General features: G+C 37.5%; 1 protein-coding gene across 10 annotated transcripts in view; it reads right to left on the bottom strand.

Annotated features, from left to right (window-relative positions):
• Positions 1–18,597, bottom strand: part of TBC1D5 (TBC1 domain family member 5) — a 544,621-nt gene that overhangs the window by 135,284 nt on the left and 390,740 nt on the right. For all 10 annotated transcript variants that reach the window (XM_040480115.1, XM_040480107.1, XM_040480108.1 and 7 more), the window contains one exon: positions 6,391–6,533. In XM_040480115.1, the coding sequence (XP_040336049.1) occupies positions 6,391–6,533 (143 nt within the window). The remainder of the gene's footprint in view (positions 1–6,390; positions 6,534–18,597) is intronic.

The raw sequence follows: 18,597 nt of genomic DNA, 5'->3' as shown, positions 1-18,597 counted from the left end.
TTTTTTTTTTTTCCAACATTTATTTACTTTTGGGACAGAGAGAGACAGAGCATGAACGGGGGAGGGGCAGAGAGAGAGGGAGACACAGAATCGGAAACAGGCTCCAGGCTCTGAGCCATCAGCCCAGAGCCTGACGCGGGGCTCGAACCCACGGACCGCGAGATCGTGACCTGGCTGAAGTCGGACGCTTAACCGACTGCGCCACCCAGGCGCCCCAAAACCAGAGAAATTTATTGTCGAAGTGCTCTAGAGTACATAAGTCTGAAGTCAAGGTGTTGATGGGGCCACGTTCCCCCTCAAACCTGCAGGGAAGAATCCTTCCTTGTGTCTTCTAGCGTCTAGTAGGCAGGGCTTGTTCCTTCATAGGCTCTGAGGGAACATCTGTCTTTGCCTTTCTCCTAGTTTGTGGTAACAGCTAAAAATCCTTGCTCCTTGGCTTGTAGATGCATCATTCCAATCTGTGCCTCTGTCTTCAAATGGCATTATTCTCCCGGTGTGTCTTTACATCAACTTTCCTCTTTGCATGCCTCTGGGCCCAAATTTTCTTTTTTCTTTTTCTTCTTTTTAAATTTTTTTAATGCTTATTTATTTTTCACAGACAGAGAGAGAGCACAAGTGGGGGAGGGGCAGAGAGATAGGGACACACAGACTCTGAAGTAGGCTCCAGGTTCTAAGCTATCAGCACAGAGCCCAACATGGGGCTTGAACCCACGAACCGTGAGATCATGTCCTGAGCTGAAATCCAACACTTAACCGCCTGAGCCACCCAGGTGCCCCTAAATTTGCTTTTTCTTATAAGGACACTAGTCATATTGCATTACAGGCCCACCCTATTCCAAAATGACCTCATCTTAACTAATTATATTTGCAACAAGCTATTTCCAAAAAGGTCATATTCTGAGGTACCAGAGGTTAGGACTTCAATATATCTTCAGGCCTCATTATCAGTGCTTATAAAATCAGGATTTTAGACTAGATGCAGTGAATCTTAACCATTTTTTAGGTTATATATCCTTTTAAGAAGATGATGTAAATTATATGCCTCTGGCCCAGGGAAATGCACATGTTCACAATGTTTTGCACAGCATCAGGATGATCACAGGCCCTTTGAAGTCCTGCACTGAACCCCTAGGGAGCTGCCGTCACTGGCGGAAGGCTCTTTTAGTTTCCCCAAGCGCACCATTCTTTGAGCTACAACTATATCACCTACAGCTCCAAAAGAATGCATGTAATGCCCATAGCCTCAGGTAGTGGAATTCATTTAGGATTTTTTGAATGAATGGGCTTGAAACTACTAGCTATAACTGAACATCATCACTCTGGATGCCCCAGGCAGTGCATCATGATTCAGAATCCACTGAGATAGAATAAAAACTTGACACCAAAGTTCCACTTGGAACAAACTGTCTACCTTCCTCTTGTCCTTCACCGTGGCCTAAAATGTAAGCTCATTTATTAGTACTGCTTCCCACGCATACTGCCCAGTCCTGTTCTGTGTCCTCTTTCTGCTATTCCTCTCCCTTTTAATCTTTTTCTTCTGAGGAAAAACTCCTTTCCCTCTGGGCCCAGCTCTCCGCAACCTTCAGCAGTGAGGTGAGGGGTGCCATGGCTTCTGATATTACCATCAAACCTCCTTTCCCTCAAAAGTTCATGCCATACGTCTAAACCTTCATCATGCTCCTTCATCACTGCCATCTATGCACCATGATGGCAAGCATATAGCAGGCACTCAGTAAATTCTGATTGAATGGTTGATTCTTTGATAAATGACTGAATAAAAGCTGTTTTCTTGGTCGTTCTTCTGCGTTTAGTTGAGGCTTTTAAAGTCTGGCCCACTGTGCTCCCTTCTACATCTTTTCCTACCATGATTCTTGGTGAAGTGTCCATAGAGGACCAAACAAAAATCCCACCTCCTGTACAATCTCTTGATCTCTCCAATGACTTACTTACCTTCCCTTTACCTAACTCCAACCATCCGGGTCACACCTATAACTGCTCAATATCCTCTGTTTGACCACACCTCTGATGCTTTAAAGTCTCATACACCCTACCTTGAATCCCTTCATACTCTGATTTCCCCACAGTCTTTTCCTGGCCATGCTTCCCTCCCTACACATTCCAAATCACTCTCTCAAAAATGCACTCAACACCCTCCACCCTTTTGCTTCCCTTCAGTTCTGCCTAATTCATTTGCATGTGGGCCTAGCTTGGAGCCTAGATCATTATCTGCTTCCTTTGTATGCCTGGACTGCAGTGTGTGGCTCAAAAATCCTAACCTTGAGGCCTGGTTCTATTGCCCACTATTAGTCTCTGCAGGACAGAATCTTCAACAGCTAGACCAGCTTGTCCTAGTCCATGGTCAGCCATCTCTCTCACACTCCCCAGACATTCCCCTAAGCTCCCTAATCCTACCATGCCTCACTCACAGCAGACAACCTTGCCTCCTCCTGTAGCAGACATGCAATTCCTCCACTTCCCATCTTCTCCACCAACTAGTTTACTTCTGAAACCTGCCTAGTGCCTTCATCCAGGACCTGTACCAACTTTTATTCCTGTTCCATAGGACTCCTAACATCGTTCCATTGCCTCTGAGCCCTTGTTTCTTCGATCATTTCACGCAAAAAATACTCATCAAGATTACTACATAACAGGCCCTGTTCTAGATGCTGGGATACGGTAGGGAAACCAAGACAGAAAAAAATCCGGCCTCTTGCTGGGTGTTAGGGGAGTCGGTATGAAGAATAAACAATAAACAAAAACTTCAAGTAAACAGGATAATTTATCTTTTCATAGATCTCATCAATGGAACGGGGGGGCGGGGGAACTAGTGTTGAACCTTGAAGGACCAACTTAAGACTGGCTGAGAAGTAAATCCTCAGTTGGTTCTCTCCAGCCTCCAGTGAGCTCTCGTCTTATTCTAAAGACAGCCATCCAACTTTCCTTGTCCCTCCACTAACCCCTACCTACATTTTTCTTCATCCCTGCTCTGCGGTCTTTAAAGATTACTCTACATGTGCTATCTCTACATACTTTCCTTTTTATTGATTTTTTTTTCAACGTTTATTTATTTTTGGGACAGAGAGAGACAGAGCATGAACGGGAGAGGGGCAGAGAGAGAGGGAGACACAGAATCGGAAACAGGCTCCAGGCTCTGAGCCATCAGCCCAGAGCCTGACGCGGGGCTCGAACTCACGGACCGCGAGATCGTGACCTGGCTGAAGTCGGACGCTTAACCGACTGCGCCACCCAGGCGCCCCTCCTTTTTATTGATTTTTAAAGTTGAAACTGTAATACATATAAAAAGCAATGGGAACAACAACAAAACTATAGGGAAAGCTCTTATACTTTTTACCTGTCTGGTCACTCTTCAACCCATCGCAATCCAGCCTCTGCTTTACCACTCCACTAAACCATTCTGGCAAAGGTATCTGATGATTGTCCCCCTACAGGGCCAAGTGAATGGACATTCCCCCTTTACCTTATCGTACTCAGCACTCTCAATCCCCATTACCTCCCCTGGCTCAGATAACACAGTTTTGTGAGGTTACAACACAAGCCCTTTCTTCTCTGATGCCTTAAACACTGATGTTAAATGCAGAGTTCTACCTTTGTCTATCTTCTCCTTCTATAAGCACCCACCTTAGGTAGGCTGACCATGTAATTCTTATGATCCTAACGGAGGGTCTTTGAGAGTACAAGAGGGCAGTATTAGTAATTATTACTCTTCATTAGCAGGTGTAAACCAAGACTGTCCCATACAAATCGGGATATATGGTCACCCTGCTGAGGTCACATGCAATATTCTGGTTTTAACTAACACATACCTATTAAACATTTGTAAAACTAAATCTGTAGCCTTGATACTGACATTGAGCTTTGTTTTCCAAATCTTCAGGTTATGATTTCTCACAGATCGCATAATCAGTAGGGCCAAAATTTAATCATTTCCATTCTTAAAACATGCTAATCCTCATTTCCTAGCCAAGTTACACATATTACCTAGTCACTCAACTCCCCAAACTGGGGACTATTTTGGACTTCCTATTCCTCCTCACCCATATTTAGTCACCAAGACATGCTGATTTAATTTTGAAGACTTCTCTAATCTTTCATTTTTCCCTGAACAACTGTCATAACCTTTTATCTGGATTTCCTTGTTCTACTCTTGTCTCCTATACGTCTGTTCTCCACAGTGCCGCCAGAGGGATCTAACAATGATACTTCTGCTCTGAACCCTTCCGGAGCTCCCTATTATTTACAGGATAAAGACTTTCATCACGATCCTATCCCTGTTCACGATTCTTTGGTCTCATAACCTGTCAATCTCCATTTGCACACTAATACCAAATTACCTGCAAACACACACACACACACACACACACACACACACACACACACTCCCCCATTAAGCTGTTTCTCACTTTTAAGCATTTGTTCATGCTGTCCCTTCCACCTGAAATTCAGATCCCCTTATTTAACTTGCTGACACTTACACCATTTTCTCTAGTCACTCACAGCTGACCCAGAGGGGAGTTCAGTACCTCTCCCTTAAACTTACATACTACCCATCCACACCTCAACCACAGCACTGGATATGTTAGTTTGAAATTAATTATGTCAGTCTTTCCTGCTAGTTGATAAACTTCTTGAGCATAAGGGCAATGACCCTAAAACTTAATAGTCACCCTATTTTTAGGAGATCTCATCCACTCTTATGGATTTAAACAAGCAAATTAAAATAAACTGGCCTAAATATTGAAAGGAATAAACAACTTCATTACTCCTGCATTTTTCCACATGTGCACATATGTTTTATAACATCAGTGGATGGACTGAAAGTGTGTAAGGGTTTCAGTGGCCAAAAATTCACCTGTTTTATGAAATTGATTTCAAAAAGTAGATCTCAGCATAGGAGACAGAATGATTAAATTACAAAATATACAGTTGTGATACACCAAAGTTAAGAAAAGAGCAAATACTTAATTGTTTAAGACTACAGAAAATCAGAATATATTTCAACAGTTGTTTGCATTGGAATATTTTGTGAAAATATCCCAAACCATTTTTTTCTAAAAGAGTAAAACTCATTCCTTTTTTTTTTTTAATTTACATTCAAAAATTCATACTACTAACTAATTCGGATGTAAATTTTAAAAAATAAAAAATAAAAAAAAATTCATACTAGTTTAAAATGAGAGAGCAGTATTGAATATCCTAAAATTTAGTATCCATCAACACTACCCAAACATCTTTCTCTACTTTCCAGATGTTACCTCTTATAATTTCCATGTTCTTATATGATTAGCTCTGACTCAGAAAGAAGGAACTTTCCACTTTGTCTGTCAAAACCCAAACTATTTGACCTTCAAGGCACAGAAAAAACTCACAATTTTTAGATAAAATGTGGTGCTCCTGTCACTTATTCATTCAAGTAATTTTGGGGGAATTAAAAAAGTATAATCTAAAATTTTAAAGAATATTATTAGCATTACCAGAGGCATAAGAAGAGCATCTGGCACAACTGGTATTCAGTGAGCAAATAAAGAGAGCCACAAAGCAATGGAACAGTCGAGATCATGAATGACTCCAAACAGTTTATGTTCTGCTGACAAAGTCCTACTCTTATGATAGTTTTTTTTTTTTTATTTCCTATTTAATCATCACTCTGTGCAGTCTTTCCTAATTATACTTTGGCTTACAAATCTTGTTTTGTGAACAGTGATTATTTTTCTGAGAAGGAAAACAATTTGAGGTATTTCGGAATTTAAAACATGCTCTGGTATTTTCTTCAAGCTGAAGATTACAAGAGTACTCACAACAGACAGGCACTGGCTTTCCAGCTATGGCAAGCATCCCAAGGTAGATCTGATGAGATAGGAATACGTCTCCCATTTGGCAATGTACTGAGAAATACGTTTGGCCAAAATATAACTGAGAAGAAGTTAAAATATCTTTAAATGTAATATTTATTTTTTATTGGCAAGTTGTTGATACTACAAAAATAGCTCCAATTGCCTGATAAATATCTTTGAATACTCCCTACCTGTCAGAAGGTGGAGCTCTAAACATATCTGAAATATTGGCTTTTCATATGTGCTTTTCACAAATGTGTGTAATGAGGAGATTAAAGCAGGAGTAAAGTCTTTGGAAAAATAGTTCTGAAGAATATTCCAATTCCCTCAGGATAAAATCACCCACATCTCCCAATATGTACATAGTTAACTAACAAAAAAGATATTTAGCATGCTCCTTTGAAACTTCAATATATTACCTACTATAAAAAGGTAGGTATGGTAATTCAGAATAAAAGATAAAATATATTTAAAAGATAAAACAATTTAAAAACTCAGGACCACCTACTTGAATGTAGGCAAGGTCATTAACACTTACAAGCATCTCGGATGTAGAGTAACATGGCTATGAAGATATAATCAACTAAACTCAGGCTGAGGCCATCTGCAAACAAGGCATCCCAGACCACCAGAAGATCCTGCAGGGGGAACTCTCGTCCAAACAGTAGCCGGACCCACCGTCTGCAGAGAAACAAAACCAAAATTCAGAAAATAGTACTTTTGAGAGTAATATAAGGAAGAGTCATTTTCTACTATAACTGTGAAAAAAATTATAATTTTTTAACTGATCACACTGAGCAAATATTACATACTGAAAATACAGTAAAATCCAAGTTTCAAGCTTTCAGATCAATTTTGTAATTTTATAACTGGGCCACAATCATTAAAGTCTATTCCTATATGTATAAAACACTAGCAGAATATTTGAAAAGGGTAGAAATCTTTCATATTTAACAGAAATCCCAAACTCAAAATGCAAAAAGGACAGTGAATGCACACTGGTCTGACAGTCACATCATATGTAAGGTTAGGATTAAAAAATAGAATTTTCCAAAATTTTATGAAAACTACTGATTTTATTATTGTTGTTGTTGTTATTGTTGTTAACTGGAATTTTGCAAATGATTGTATGTACAACAAATTAACTATAGCTAAACAGAAAATTGCATTCTCACATTTCACTCTTTAAAATATTCATTTTAAAATTAAATGTGGGAAAAAACAGGTATCTTTATTTTGGTCAAGCATAGATAGTTATTTCAAGCAAAACAAATAGTGATACTTTATTTTCAACTTTAGAATAGATATACCTCATCAGTGAGGCTATCTTTTTAGGGATGTTCTAAAATACATGGCCAGGAAAATGGGACATCTGTGCTATAAGTAGACATAATCAGCTTATAAGAATACTCAACAAGGTCTGTATATAATTATATGTCATAAACAGTTATACTTTAAACTTTCAATAAATGCCTGTAAGCTATTCATAAGTAATTCTTACAAGAAAATTAAAATAATTCACTTTGATATGCTTTTATCCATTTACCTCTAATTTTATATAACATGGCTACACTTTCCTTACACAAGACTTTCTCCAGGAATTTCAGGTAGAATTCTATGTAGTTCTGCAACATAACAAAGAAACAAAAATTCCAAATTTCGAGTATTCCAAATAGTACAGAATAGAGGAAATTCTTTAAAAAATAGTTAAAAGAGATCACCTCTTTGCAAAATTAGAAACCAAATATAACCATCTGTGGGGTTAAAGTGAGTCATCCCCGCCAAAAAATTCAAATACTTTCTTTAGGGAGTATTATATTTAAGGATGAGTCAAAGCTGTGACAATATAGTGTATAATCACACATATGTATCACAGTTATTAGGAACCATATGATCAAATACTTAAGTTTCATTCATATTATCAAATTAATCAACAGATTAAATTGTATTTTCAGTTACATCTTAAATTATGATACTCAATTTTTCAGGAAAAAGAGTTAAAGCCTAAGTAACATTATCTTTTTAAAAGTGTAACAGTATCATTTACAATTTTTATCTATCTTTCAATTCTCACTCCACTGCTAATATGAGGTGTCTAAATATATATATATATATTTTTTTTGGTCTAATATTATTTGTAGTTATGTGGCTTCAGGAAAAATATTACTTCTCTACACACTCTAACTCTTTCAAATTACAAATGCCAATATTTACTATTTTAAGAAGTACAAAAATATCTCTAAATTAAATAGGTTGCTCTTCTTGAAATGACAAAGAACCAACGAGTCTCACAAGGAGGATCAGGGGAACCAGAGAATGAGCAAATCAAAAAGCACCTGGATTCAACCATTTTAGCGACCTGTTTAAAAACAGGATCTTTAAACTGATAATTACATATGTATTATTAAATGAGTAAAACAGTTGGAATGTGGTCATTTACAGTTATTCAGCTGATACAACTGGAAGAAAAATTAATGAAAAAACTGGATGTAAAGTGTAACATGTTGATTGTAGTTGATAACACTGTATTATATAATCAAAATTTGCCAAGAGAACTAAAATATCCTCACCAAAAATAAATGAATGAATGAATCAATATAATATGTGAGATGACGGATGTGTTTACAAGATGGGAAAAACCCTTTCACAATGTACACATACATCAAATCGTTACAATGTATACTTTAAATACCATAATTTTATCTGCCAATTATACTTCAATAAAGCTGAAAAATAAAAATAAATAAGAATTATCCTGGTTTGATGGATAGGCAAATTTTGGCATTTTTGAAATATAAAATTCTGACATTTAACTGATCCTTCCTGGTTCAAATCTGGATGCCAGTATAAAATTCAAGAATCACACCTATATGATGGCATTAGCTACACTTGAGGTAAGCATAAGCATAATGTATAAACTTGTCCAATCACAATGTTGTAAAGAATTACAGCTATAAAATGGTACTATGCCTTGAACTTGCTTCTTTCATTCATGGAGGTTATTTTAATACTTTCCTTATTGGAGTAAGCCTATTTAATAACTATGGCTGGTATTTCCTGGAAGACATTACTTTTCGTTAGCCTTCTTATGTGTAGAGGAAAAATGTTCTGTGTGTTTTTCCTGCTATCTCCTATTAAAAGCAAAATGACTGTTGAAAAAAGCTGACATCATCCATCATGCTATAACAGACATCATTTAGCAAAAAAAGAAAAAAAAAACTGAGGAAAGTTAATAGATACCACAGAGAATACAATACTATCTCTTTGCCCCTTGCTTAAGGCTCAGTCCTCTCATTTTCTTATGGACAGTTGCATTGTTAGTTTCATCACAGATGGTACTTCAAGAGCGAAAAAAAAATTAGCCTCTCTTTTTAAAGAAATAAGATATACAATCCTATTATTTCTATAACAAAATGCCCAAACTTCTCACGCAACTTTCCTGCTGATTAGGATTGTGTTAGCTTAGCTTCGGCGATGACACCCCACTCATGCCTACATGCAACCATCTCGGCTCTGGCACTGTCAGGAGGGACAGCTGTAAATATCTCACAATCTACATTGAATAAAACATATCATCAAAACTGCATAGAACGTAGGTCTTCAGTACTTTTAGATTCAATGTGTAATCTGTGATGTGCTGCTTTATAAATGTTTCACAGTGCTTTATTTTTGAAGTTTCACCTTGCCAAGTACACTGCTAAATAATTCCAGGGCAAGGACCAAAACGTGCATGCGTGCGCGCGTGCGTGCATGTGTGCGTGCGTGTGTGTGTGTGTGTGTGTGTGTGTGTGTGTGTGTGTGAAAGAGACAGAGACAGAGAGAGACTGAGAGAGATAGATATCCAGAAAGTTCTTTGCAAAGAGCTCTGTACACTTTGCTAAGTGCTCTAAGTGTTTACCAAGGTCTTGATAAACTCACTGCAAAGCCACCTGTCATGCTACCGAGAGGCAAAGGTGTAGCTAAATTGAAAGTACAGGCAGTGATCTTGTTAGTGGCGGCATAAAAATAATTCAGGAAGTGGAAAAAAAAAACAGAAACACATAAGGAAAAGAATTTATTATTAGATGCCTGGCATGTTTCTTTTATATAAGACTGCTAGTAAGTTGTATATGCAAGGATATAAAATTAAAGCAAACCCAGTTTCCTCTATTTTATATGCGATTATAGGAAAATTAAAGCCAAATTCTCAAAATATTTAAGTAGTACTGTATGACTAATGGAATGCTTTGGGACCAACAATGACCTTATCAATAATTTAATCATTTTAATCCCTACTGGATTTAGTTCATACATATATTCACCACATACAAAATTTCCTGTGCTATTTTGGGCTTTCTTCATTGAGCTTAAAAGCCAAGGAAAAATTCCGTTCTTTACGGAATGAGTTACCAACAGAAATTATTTCAGTAAGCTTTTGTATTCTTAGAAAGGAAAACTTACTCGAAGAAATGAGGTCTTATAAAGAAGTCACTCCTAAAATTAACATGCTTTTATTGCAGTTAAAAATATTTAGCGTGAGTTTAATTTACACTTAAGGGTAGCATTAAGGCTTTCTTTTCCCCTTAAAGATAGCTTCAGTTTAATTGCTTGATACTATTAATCTTGCTTTAGGTATGTTACACCTGCAGATTGCAATGCTCATAATCGTACACATTTTATCACTTGTGATAATACAATAATTCACATTTTACCAGACCGACTTAGAATTAAAATCTACAAAAACAAAAAAGACCATATGAGGTATTAAATTTAATAATAAACCACCCAAAGACAGGACAGTTTCTATGCCTGCTCTTATAACACGATTCTCAATTTAAAATTTCTGTGTAATTAAGCTGCTATCCCCAGGGGATCAGTAACTCCTGATGGTATTATTGCTTGGTGAATGACCCATGGAAACACCAAGAGAAATCCATTTTTTTAGCAGTTTATGAAAATGACCAATTTGAGGTTTAACTAAACATAGGCTTCATCCAACATGGCTGAGGTAGGTTATATGTGCAGAAAGAAACACATATCTATCTTCCTTTCCTTTTCTTTTTCCTTTAATGACCCTTTAGTAAGATATAGGTATAGCCAGCTTAGAAGAACAAGTAAAATTAAAAAAAGGTACATTTGACTTAATTTAACAAAAATCATAAAGGCATCTCAAGCAACCTGTGATCACCAAATGATAGCACTGGGTAACCATACTGGAACACAAGAGAACAAAGTCAGATTCTTGTTTAATGATATTAATTTTGCTTTTTTGCTTTCTGTTCACCTGTACTTTTCAAAGTAATTAATTAATTTTTAAATAACCCATGCCTGGTAGAGGATAAACCCAGAATCCAAATTCTGTATTAGTATCAGAGAAAAACAACAGCAAACCAAGTACTCCTATCCGTGGTTGGCAGCTCCTTGAAGAAGCTGAGGCTCTTCTTATTTGGGTTCCTTTGTACTCAGTTCTTTTAAAATTAATTTACCCTGAGTTTTCCTTTACATCAACCTGTGAAAATAGTCTTAAAATCAGAACCAAATATTACAGTTATTATAATTAGGGTCACAAGGCATTCTCATCTTTAATTCTAACTTCTTTGAAGAGCGACAAAAGATGGAAACCAAAATAAAGCATTTTTTCCCAATTTCACATTCTTCTAACAGTGCTGCAGAATACATCACTGGAAGCTGCTTAGCCTGTTTATTAATTTTTTTTCTTTATCTAGTACTATTTCAACTCAGTCCTCTTAAAAATGTTTGGGATCTGCATGTGTCACAGAAAGATTTGAATACTTCAAGCCCATTAAACTCTGCTTCAAAAGTAAAAGGAACAGAAACTCTGAGTTAGTTATTATCTTCAAACAACTCAAATGTGCTTTCTATGGGCTCCTTGTCATCCATGGGTTGAACCCAGACTGAATTTGGCTTTCTGGGAAAACATGTTAAACTTAATTTAACCCCCACAGGATATGTATGCAAACTGTTAAAAGTACATTTTTAACTTTGGGGAAATCCTCTATTCTTTTCAGAGGGCAGTACATAGCCCTTTATTAAGGAAGGTTTCTTATTCCCAGAATAAGTTCCTAATAATTACCACCCATTCCTACTATAATTTATTCTCTTTGGCAAATGTTTGAAGCCATTTTGTCAGAACAACTGTAATACACCCTTTGCAAAAATAGTCTGAATGGAAAATAGAGCTGTGTATCTATGTTTTTCAGAGGTATAAGATGCTCACGAGAATGCTGAGCACAGAAGATGACTATCTTATGTTTAGAGGTTGTAAAATCTTTGAGTATTTTCTCTCACACTCAAACACACACACACACACACACACACACACACACACACACACACTCATATACCCCTTAAAAAAATTTTTTTTAAGTAGGCTCCATTCCCAATGTGGGGCTCAAACTCACGGCCTTGAGACCAAGAGCCACACATGCTCTGCCAACTGAGCCAGCCAGGCACCCCCACACCCCCCTCTTTTTTTTTTTTTTTAATGTATACGTGCTATTTGGTTTATAAGTATGGTATTTCAAGGACTGAGGAATTTTAGGATGTGTGATTTACCAGCAATTCAAATAAAGCTAGTAAAAGATGGTATTACTTCAATAGACATTTAGTTGTATGAATAGGATGTGCTCTCTTTGAGAATTCTATTGTATATTCCAACCAGTATAGAGTTAGAATTTTAGCTCTACCTTGAGAAGACTATGGGGGTAAAAGTTGCTGAGAACTTTTTTTTTTTTTTTTTTTTTACCCTATCACTTACTTGGGCTCCACTACAAGTGAGTACTACTGGGCATCTGCTTGAGAAAATCACTTGGAAGCCACTACTGCCTTATAAGAACAACATGAAGTATTAATGTACATTTGGTGGTCATGTCGGGAAAATTAATTTTAGGCTCTGTGAATACTAGTCTTTATTCACACTAGAGACTATTTTTACTTATAGAAAGTTTGTAAATACCCTTTGTTCTGTCATTTTACCTCAGGAAAGGAAGTTATGACCAAATCAGTCTTCTTTTTTTTTTTTTTTCAACGTTTTATTTATTTTTGGGACAGAGAGAGACAGAGCATGAACCGGCAAGGGGCAGAGAGAGAGGGAGACACAGAATCGGAAACAGGCTCCAGGCTCTGAGCCATCAGCCCAGAGCCCGACGCGGGGCTCGAACTCACGGACCGTGAGATCGTGACCTGGTTGAAGTCGGACGCCTAACCGACTGCGCCACCCAGGCGCCCCTGACCAAATCAGTCTTCTAAAAGAGCATACAGACAATTGCTCAAAATAATTGCTCCTATCCTCCCTAATCTGAAACTCATTAAAAAAAAAAACAAACTTGTGTTACTTTTTTTTTTTTAATTGTCACAGACCATTTCAAATACCATTAGGATCTTAACCTCACTGAGTAACACTTTTCAATTTCCTCTGCATAAATCTCCTAATATATTTACACACATTGTTGGAAGAACTGACATGAGGCATAACACCAAGCGGAAAAATATCAGGATCTATGCAATTCAGGAAACAGGTAAGACCACAAGTCTGTTAGCTGATAATATGTCATCAAGAAAGTCTGACTGAATTCATTCCAAAAAGGTATCAGTGGTGCCGGATTCCTTTTGACCTCTTCTCACTTACCTATTGCTCTAAACACCCTCTGGGATTGGTTTTACTGGCTCTGTCCTCTTTCTCTTCTTCCTGATCCCACAAGTCGCCCTAACCCTGCCTGGCTGCTCAGAAGCTAGGACAGGTACTTCACTCAGGGCGGATGTTTGGAAGTTCCATTATTTACTGGTGTCACTGCTTCCCAATTACGTTTTCCAGAGGTGAGGTGCTGCTAAGCAAATTTGAGCTGAAGGGTTAGTTACTGGTAGTTTGGTTTGGCTTCATTCCCTTCTCCAGCAGATCACAAGCTCCTTGGGGACATTCAGTATTGGACACAAAGTAGGGTATTAACAAGGTTTATTCAATTAATATGAATTCTCCTCCCCAGTCAGCTCTTCTTAGCCAGGGGTCTTCTTGATCTTGACCCTACATCCTTGTTCTCTCACAGGTTTCCTAGCTGCTAAGTAGACATTTCCCTAAGTTTTGTTTTGTTTTGTTTTTTAATCTCTGTGGGGATCCGTGGATATACACATTAAATAGTAAGTGATCACACCTATGTAAGAATTGATCAAGACCTCCTAAGACTTCCTGGACTTCCCCCTACATTTCCTGAGCTCTGGCTCCCTGCTTGCTCATACCTCACATGCTTCTGAGCTGGAACCTATAGTCTACGAAAACCTTGGTACTCTGAGTATGATCGTAGGACCAGGATCATCTCCTGGGAGCTTGTCAGAAACGCAGACTCCTAGGCCCCTAATATAATCTTATTGAAATCAGAATCTTCATTTTAATTTTTTTTAATGTTTATTTATTTTTGAGAAGAGAGAGACAGAGCATGAGTGGGGGAGGAGAGAGAAAGAGGGAGACACAGAATCTGAAACAGGCTCCAGGCTCTGAGCTGTCAGCACAGAGCCCGACGTGGGGCTCGAACTCACGGACAGTGAGATCATGACCGGAGCAGAAGTTGGATGCTTAACTGACTGAGCCACCCAGGCGCCCCAGAATCTTCATTTTAATAAGATCTCCAGGGGGTCAGTGTGTATATTAAAGTTTGAGAGCAGTGGTCTAGGTGACAAATTCCTGTTTTCTGTCCATTTTAAGGTGCCAGCTATCAGGCTCCTGAAATCTACCATGCATTCATATAAATTGTTATCTCAGGAGAAGAAAAGTCTTAAACTATTGAATGACTCTTCTAATTAGAGTAGTAGTCTCACACTTTAGCATGTATCAGACTAGCCTGGAGGGCTTATTAAAACACACATTGCTAAAACTCATACTCAAACTTTTCATTCTGATTCTGAGATTCAGGTGGGGCCTGATAATTGGATCTTCAACTTGTTCCCTAAAGTAGCTGATGCTGCTGATCTGGGTGCCACAGTAAGAGAATTAGGACAGGCAATTCTGGTTTCTCTCTGCATCTCCTTAGCTCGGTTCTGGACGTGGGTCTTCAAATCAGTTTACTCATGTGTTCAATCACTGGATCAACAACCACTAAACATCTACTGTCTGGGACCGAAAGCACCCAGAGCCAAACACCTCTTAATATTCTATCTCTGTTAACATCTATATTCCCCCATAACCCGCCCCCCCCCCAAAACACTATGAAAACATTAGCCAATAAAAAGGAGAGACATAGACATAGGAGACAGGGAAGCCTCCCAAAGGTTGGGAGAAGTTAGGCTGCTTTGATTTTTTTTTTTTTTTTAACTCTCAGTGTATTATAAGATGAAGAAATGCCAAAACAAGGCTATAAAAATTGTGACATTTTAAATGCTAACATTTACAAGTCAATGTTTTTTAAACATAAATTTACTATGATAGATAGATATAATCTCATTTGAAGCCAGAGTAAGCACTCTAAATTTGAGGCCCTCTGTGCTTAGTCCTGAGCTAATGGCTTTCCTGGGCCTCTTGTGATTGGTTCTAATGAGGTAAGAGAGTTGGGACATGACAGGACATGGCTGATTAGCTAAGTGCGAAGAGACACAGCCCAGGAGGGAAGTGGCCCAATCCTGGGTGTGGGTCCTCAAATCAGAGAATCCAAATGCCATCAGGACCCAAAAGGTCATTCTCTCATTTCCCATGCAGAAGCCGTACAATACTGGGAGCGTGGCTGAATGGTCATCTCTTTGGTGTTTATTCTGCTTCACCTGTGAGCTGTTCTCATTCTAAGGTTCTGTACAATTAACTTGCTCAGACAGATCTGTCTTTAGAAAAAAACATGCATTTAAAATACAAAATAAAATGAAAACGCAATGGTCCAAAATCTTTGGGAGATGGCAAAAGCAGTTCTAAGAAGCAAGTTTATAGTGACTCAGGCCTACCTCAAGAAATTAAAAAAAAAAAAAAACAACAAAAAACAAAAACAAAACAAAACAAAAACCTCAAACAAACAACCTAACCTTACACCTAAAAGAACTAGAAAACAAAGCAAAACAAAACAAAACAAAGACCAAAGCTGGTAGAAGGAAGGAAATAACAAAGATCAGAGTGGAAATACATGAAATAGAGACTAAAAAACAATAGAAAAGATCAATGAAACCAAAAGCTGGTGCTTTGAAAAGATAAAATTGATACACCTTTAGCCAGACTCATCAATAAAAAGAGAGACACAAGTAAATAAAATCAGAAATGAAGGAGAAGAAATAACTGACACTACAGAAATATAAAGAACTGTAAAAGAACACTATGAAAAATTATATGCCAACAAACTGGATACCCTAGAAGAAATGGATAAACTTCTAGAAATGTACAATCTTCTAAACCTGAATGGGCTGATAATAAAAAAGCTCCCAACAAACAAAAGTCCCAGACCAGATGGCTTCACAGCTAAATTCTACCAAACATTTGAAGGAGAGCTAATATCTATTCTTCTTAAACTATTCCAAAAAAAACTGAAGGGTAAAGAATGCTTCCAAGCTCATTTTACAAGGCAAGAATTACCCTGATAGCAAAATCAGACGAAGACACTAAAAACAAAACAAACAAACAACAACAACAACAACAAAACTTCAGGCCAATATTTGATAAACATGGATACAAAAATCCTCAACAAAATACAAGCAAAATAAATTCAGCAATACATTACAAGCATCACTCACCACAATCAAATGGGACTTATTCCATGGATGCAAGGGTGGTTTAATAATCCAATCAATGTGATATATGACATTAACAACAGGAAGAATGAAAAGAATTTATAAAGGGGAGAAGATAGTCTTTTCAATAAATGGTGTTGGGAAAACTGGAGAGCTACATGCGGAAGAATGAAACTGAACCACTTTCTTATACTATAGACAAAAGTAAACCCCAAATGGATTAAGAACCTAAATATGAGACCTGAAACCACTAAATTCCAAAAAGGAAACATAAACAGTAATCTCTTGGACATCAGCCATAGCAACATATTCCTGGATATGTCTCTTCAGGCAAAGGAAACAAAAGCAAAAATAAACTATTAGGGCTACATCAAAGTAAAAAGTGTTTGCACAGCAAAGGAAACCATCAACAAAATAAAAAAGCAAACTACTGAATGGCAGTAGATATTCGCAAATGATGTATCCCATAAGAGCTTAATATCCAGAATACATAAGGAACTCATAAAACTCAACACCACAAAACCAAATCATCCAATTTAAAAATGGCAGAGGACCTGAACAGACATTTTTCCAAAGAAGACATACATACAGCCAACAGACGTGAGAAGATGCTTAACATGACTAATCAGAAAAATGAAAATCAAAAATCAAAACCACAAAGAGCTGCCACCTCACACCTGTCAGAATGGCTAATATCAAAAAGATAAGAAATAACAAAGGCTGGTTAGGATATGGAGAAAAGGAAGCCTGCTTATACTGTTGGTGGGAACGTAAATTGGTGCACTGGCTGTGGAAAACAGTATGGAGGTTTCTCAAAAACTAAAAAACAGAAATACCACATGATCTAGTAATTCTACAACTGAGTGGAATTATAACCCAATGAAAATAAAACAGAAAATAAAACACTAATTCTGAAAGATATATACGTACCCCTATGTTTATTGCAGAATTATCTATAATAGCCAAGATATGGAAGCAGCAAAAGTGCCCACCAACAGTTGAATGGATAAAGATGTGATATATCATACATATATCTGTATACACATACACACACACAATGGAATATTATTCAGTCATAAAAAGCATGAGATCTTGCCTTTTGTGATAACACAAATGGACCTAGAGGATGTTATGCTAAGTGAAGTAAGTCACACAGAAAAAGGTGAACACTGTATGTGGAATTTAACAAATAAAACCAACAAAAAGACTCTCAAATATAAAGAATAAACTGGTGGCTGATAGAGGGGAAGTTGGTGTAGGGACTGGCAAAATAGATAAGAGGGGTTTAAGAGGTAACTTCCAGTTAGAAAATAAGCCACAGAGATTAAAAGTGTAGCATAGGGAATATTCAATAATATTGTAATAACATTGTATGGTGCCAGATGGGTGACTACACTTACCGTGGGGAGCACATGAGTAATGTATAGAATGGTGGAATTGGTATGTTATATATACGAAACTAATATAACATTGTATATCCAATATACTTCAATAAAAATGAATGAGTGAATGAATAAATAAATAAATGTATGTTATCTCTGGGAAGATAAAGAGCTAAACTCTAGGAGATGTTCACCCAATGGCATTACCACCAGCTCCATGACATCCTGGTGGAAGACAGCTTTCAGTATAAGGGAGTTTTCCTGGAAACTTTTATATGTCAATGCAGAGTTGAAATAAAGGAAGACCACCCAAATAAAACCGAGCAGAGGCTACTTATTCAAAGCTTACTATAGCCAAGGGAATCAGCTACCATCACTTGTGTTTGGCAAAGAATCAAAAGCAGTCAGGGGAGTGAGAAAGCTTTATAGTGAGAAAAAGGAAAGGCTTCAGGTATGCCTGGCTAAAGGTTTTATGTATGGCTGTGAAGTAACCAAAACAGGAGCATCATATGTGGTTGATTTGGGGAGCATATGTATTTGACATTCTCTGGCTGGTCCTGAGTTGGAAGCAGGCAAAATCAGGAAAGTTGGCAGTCATTGACCGACCAAGTTCTGACTGTTTTGGCCTGATTTTGCCACAGAGGTTATGGTTTAGCTTCCTGGGATTCTTA

Source organism: Herpailurus yagouaroundi, unplaced genomic scaffold, assembly GCF_014898765.1.
Source record: "Herpailurus yagouaroundi ecotype Mexico unplaced genomic scaffold, PumYag 159, whole genome shotgun sequence".
Classification (NCBI taxonomy): domain Eukaryota; kingdom Metazoa; phylum Chordata; class Mammalia; order Carnivora; family Felidae; genus Herpailurus; species Herpailurus yagouaroundi.
The sequence above is the reverse complement of the archived record's forward strand: the minus strand, read 5'-3'. Positions and strand labels throughout refer to the sequence as shown.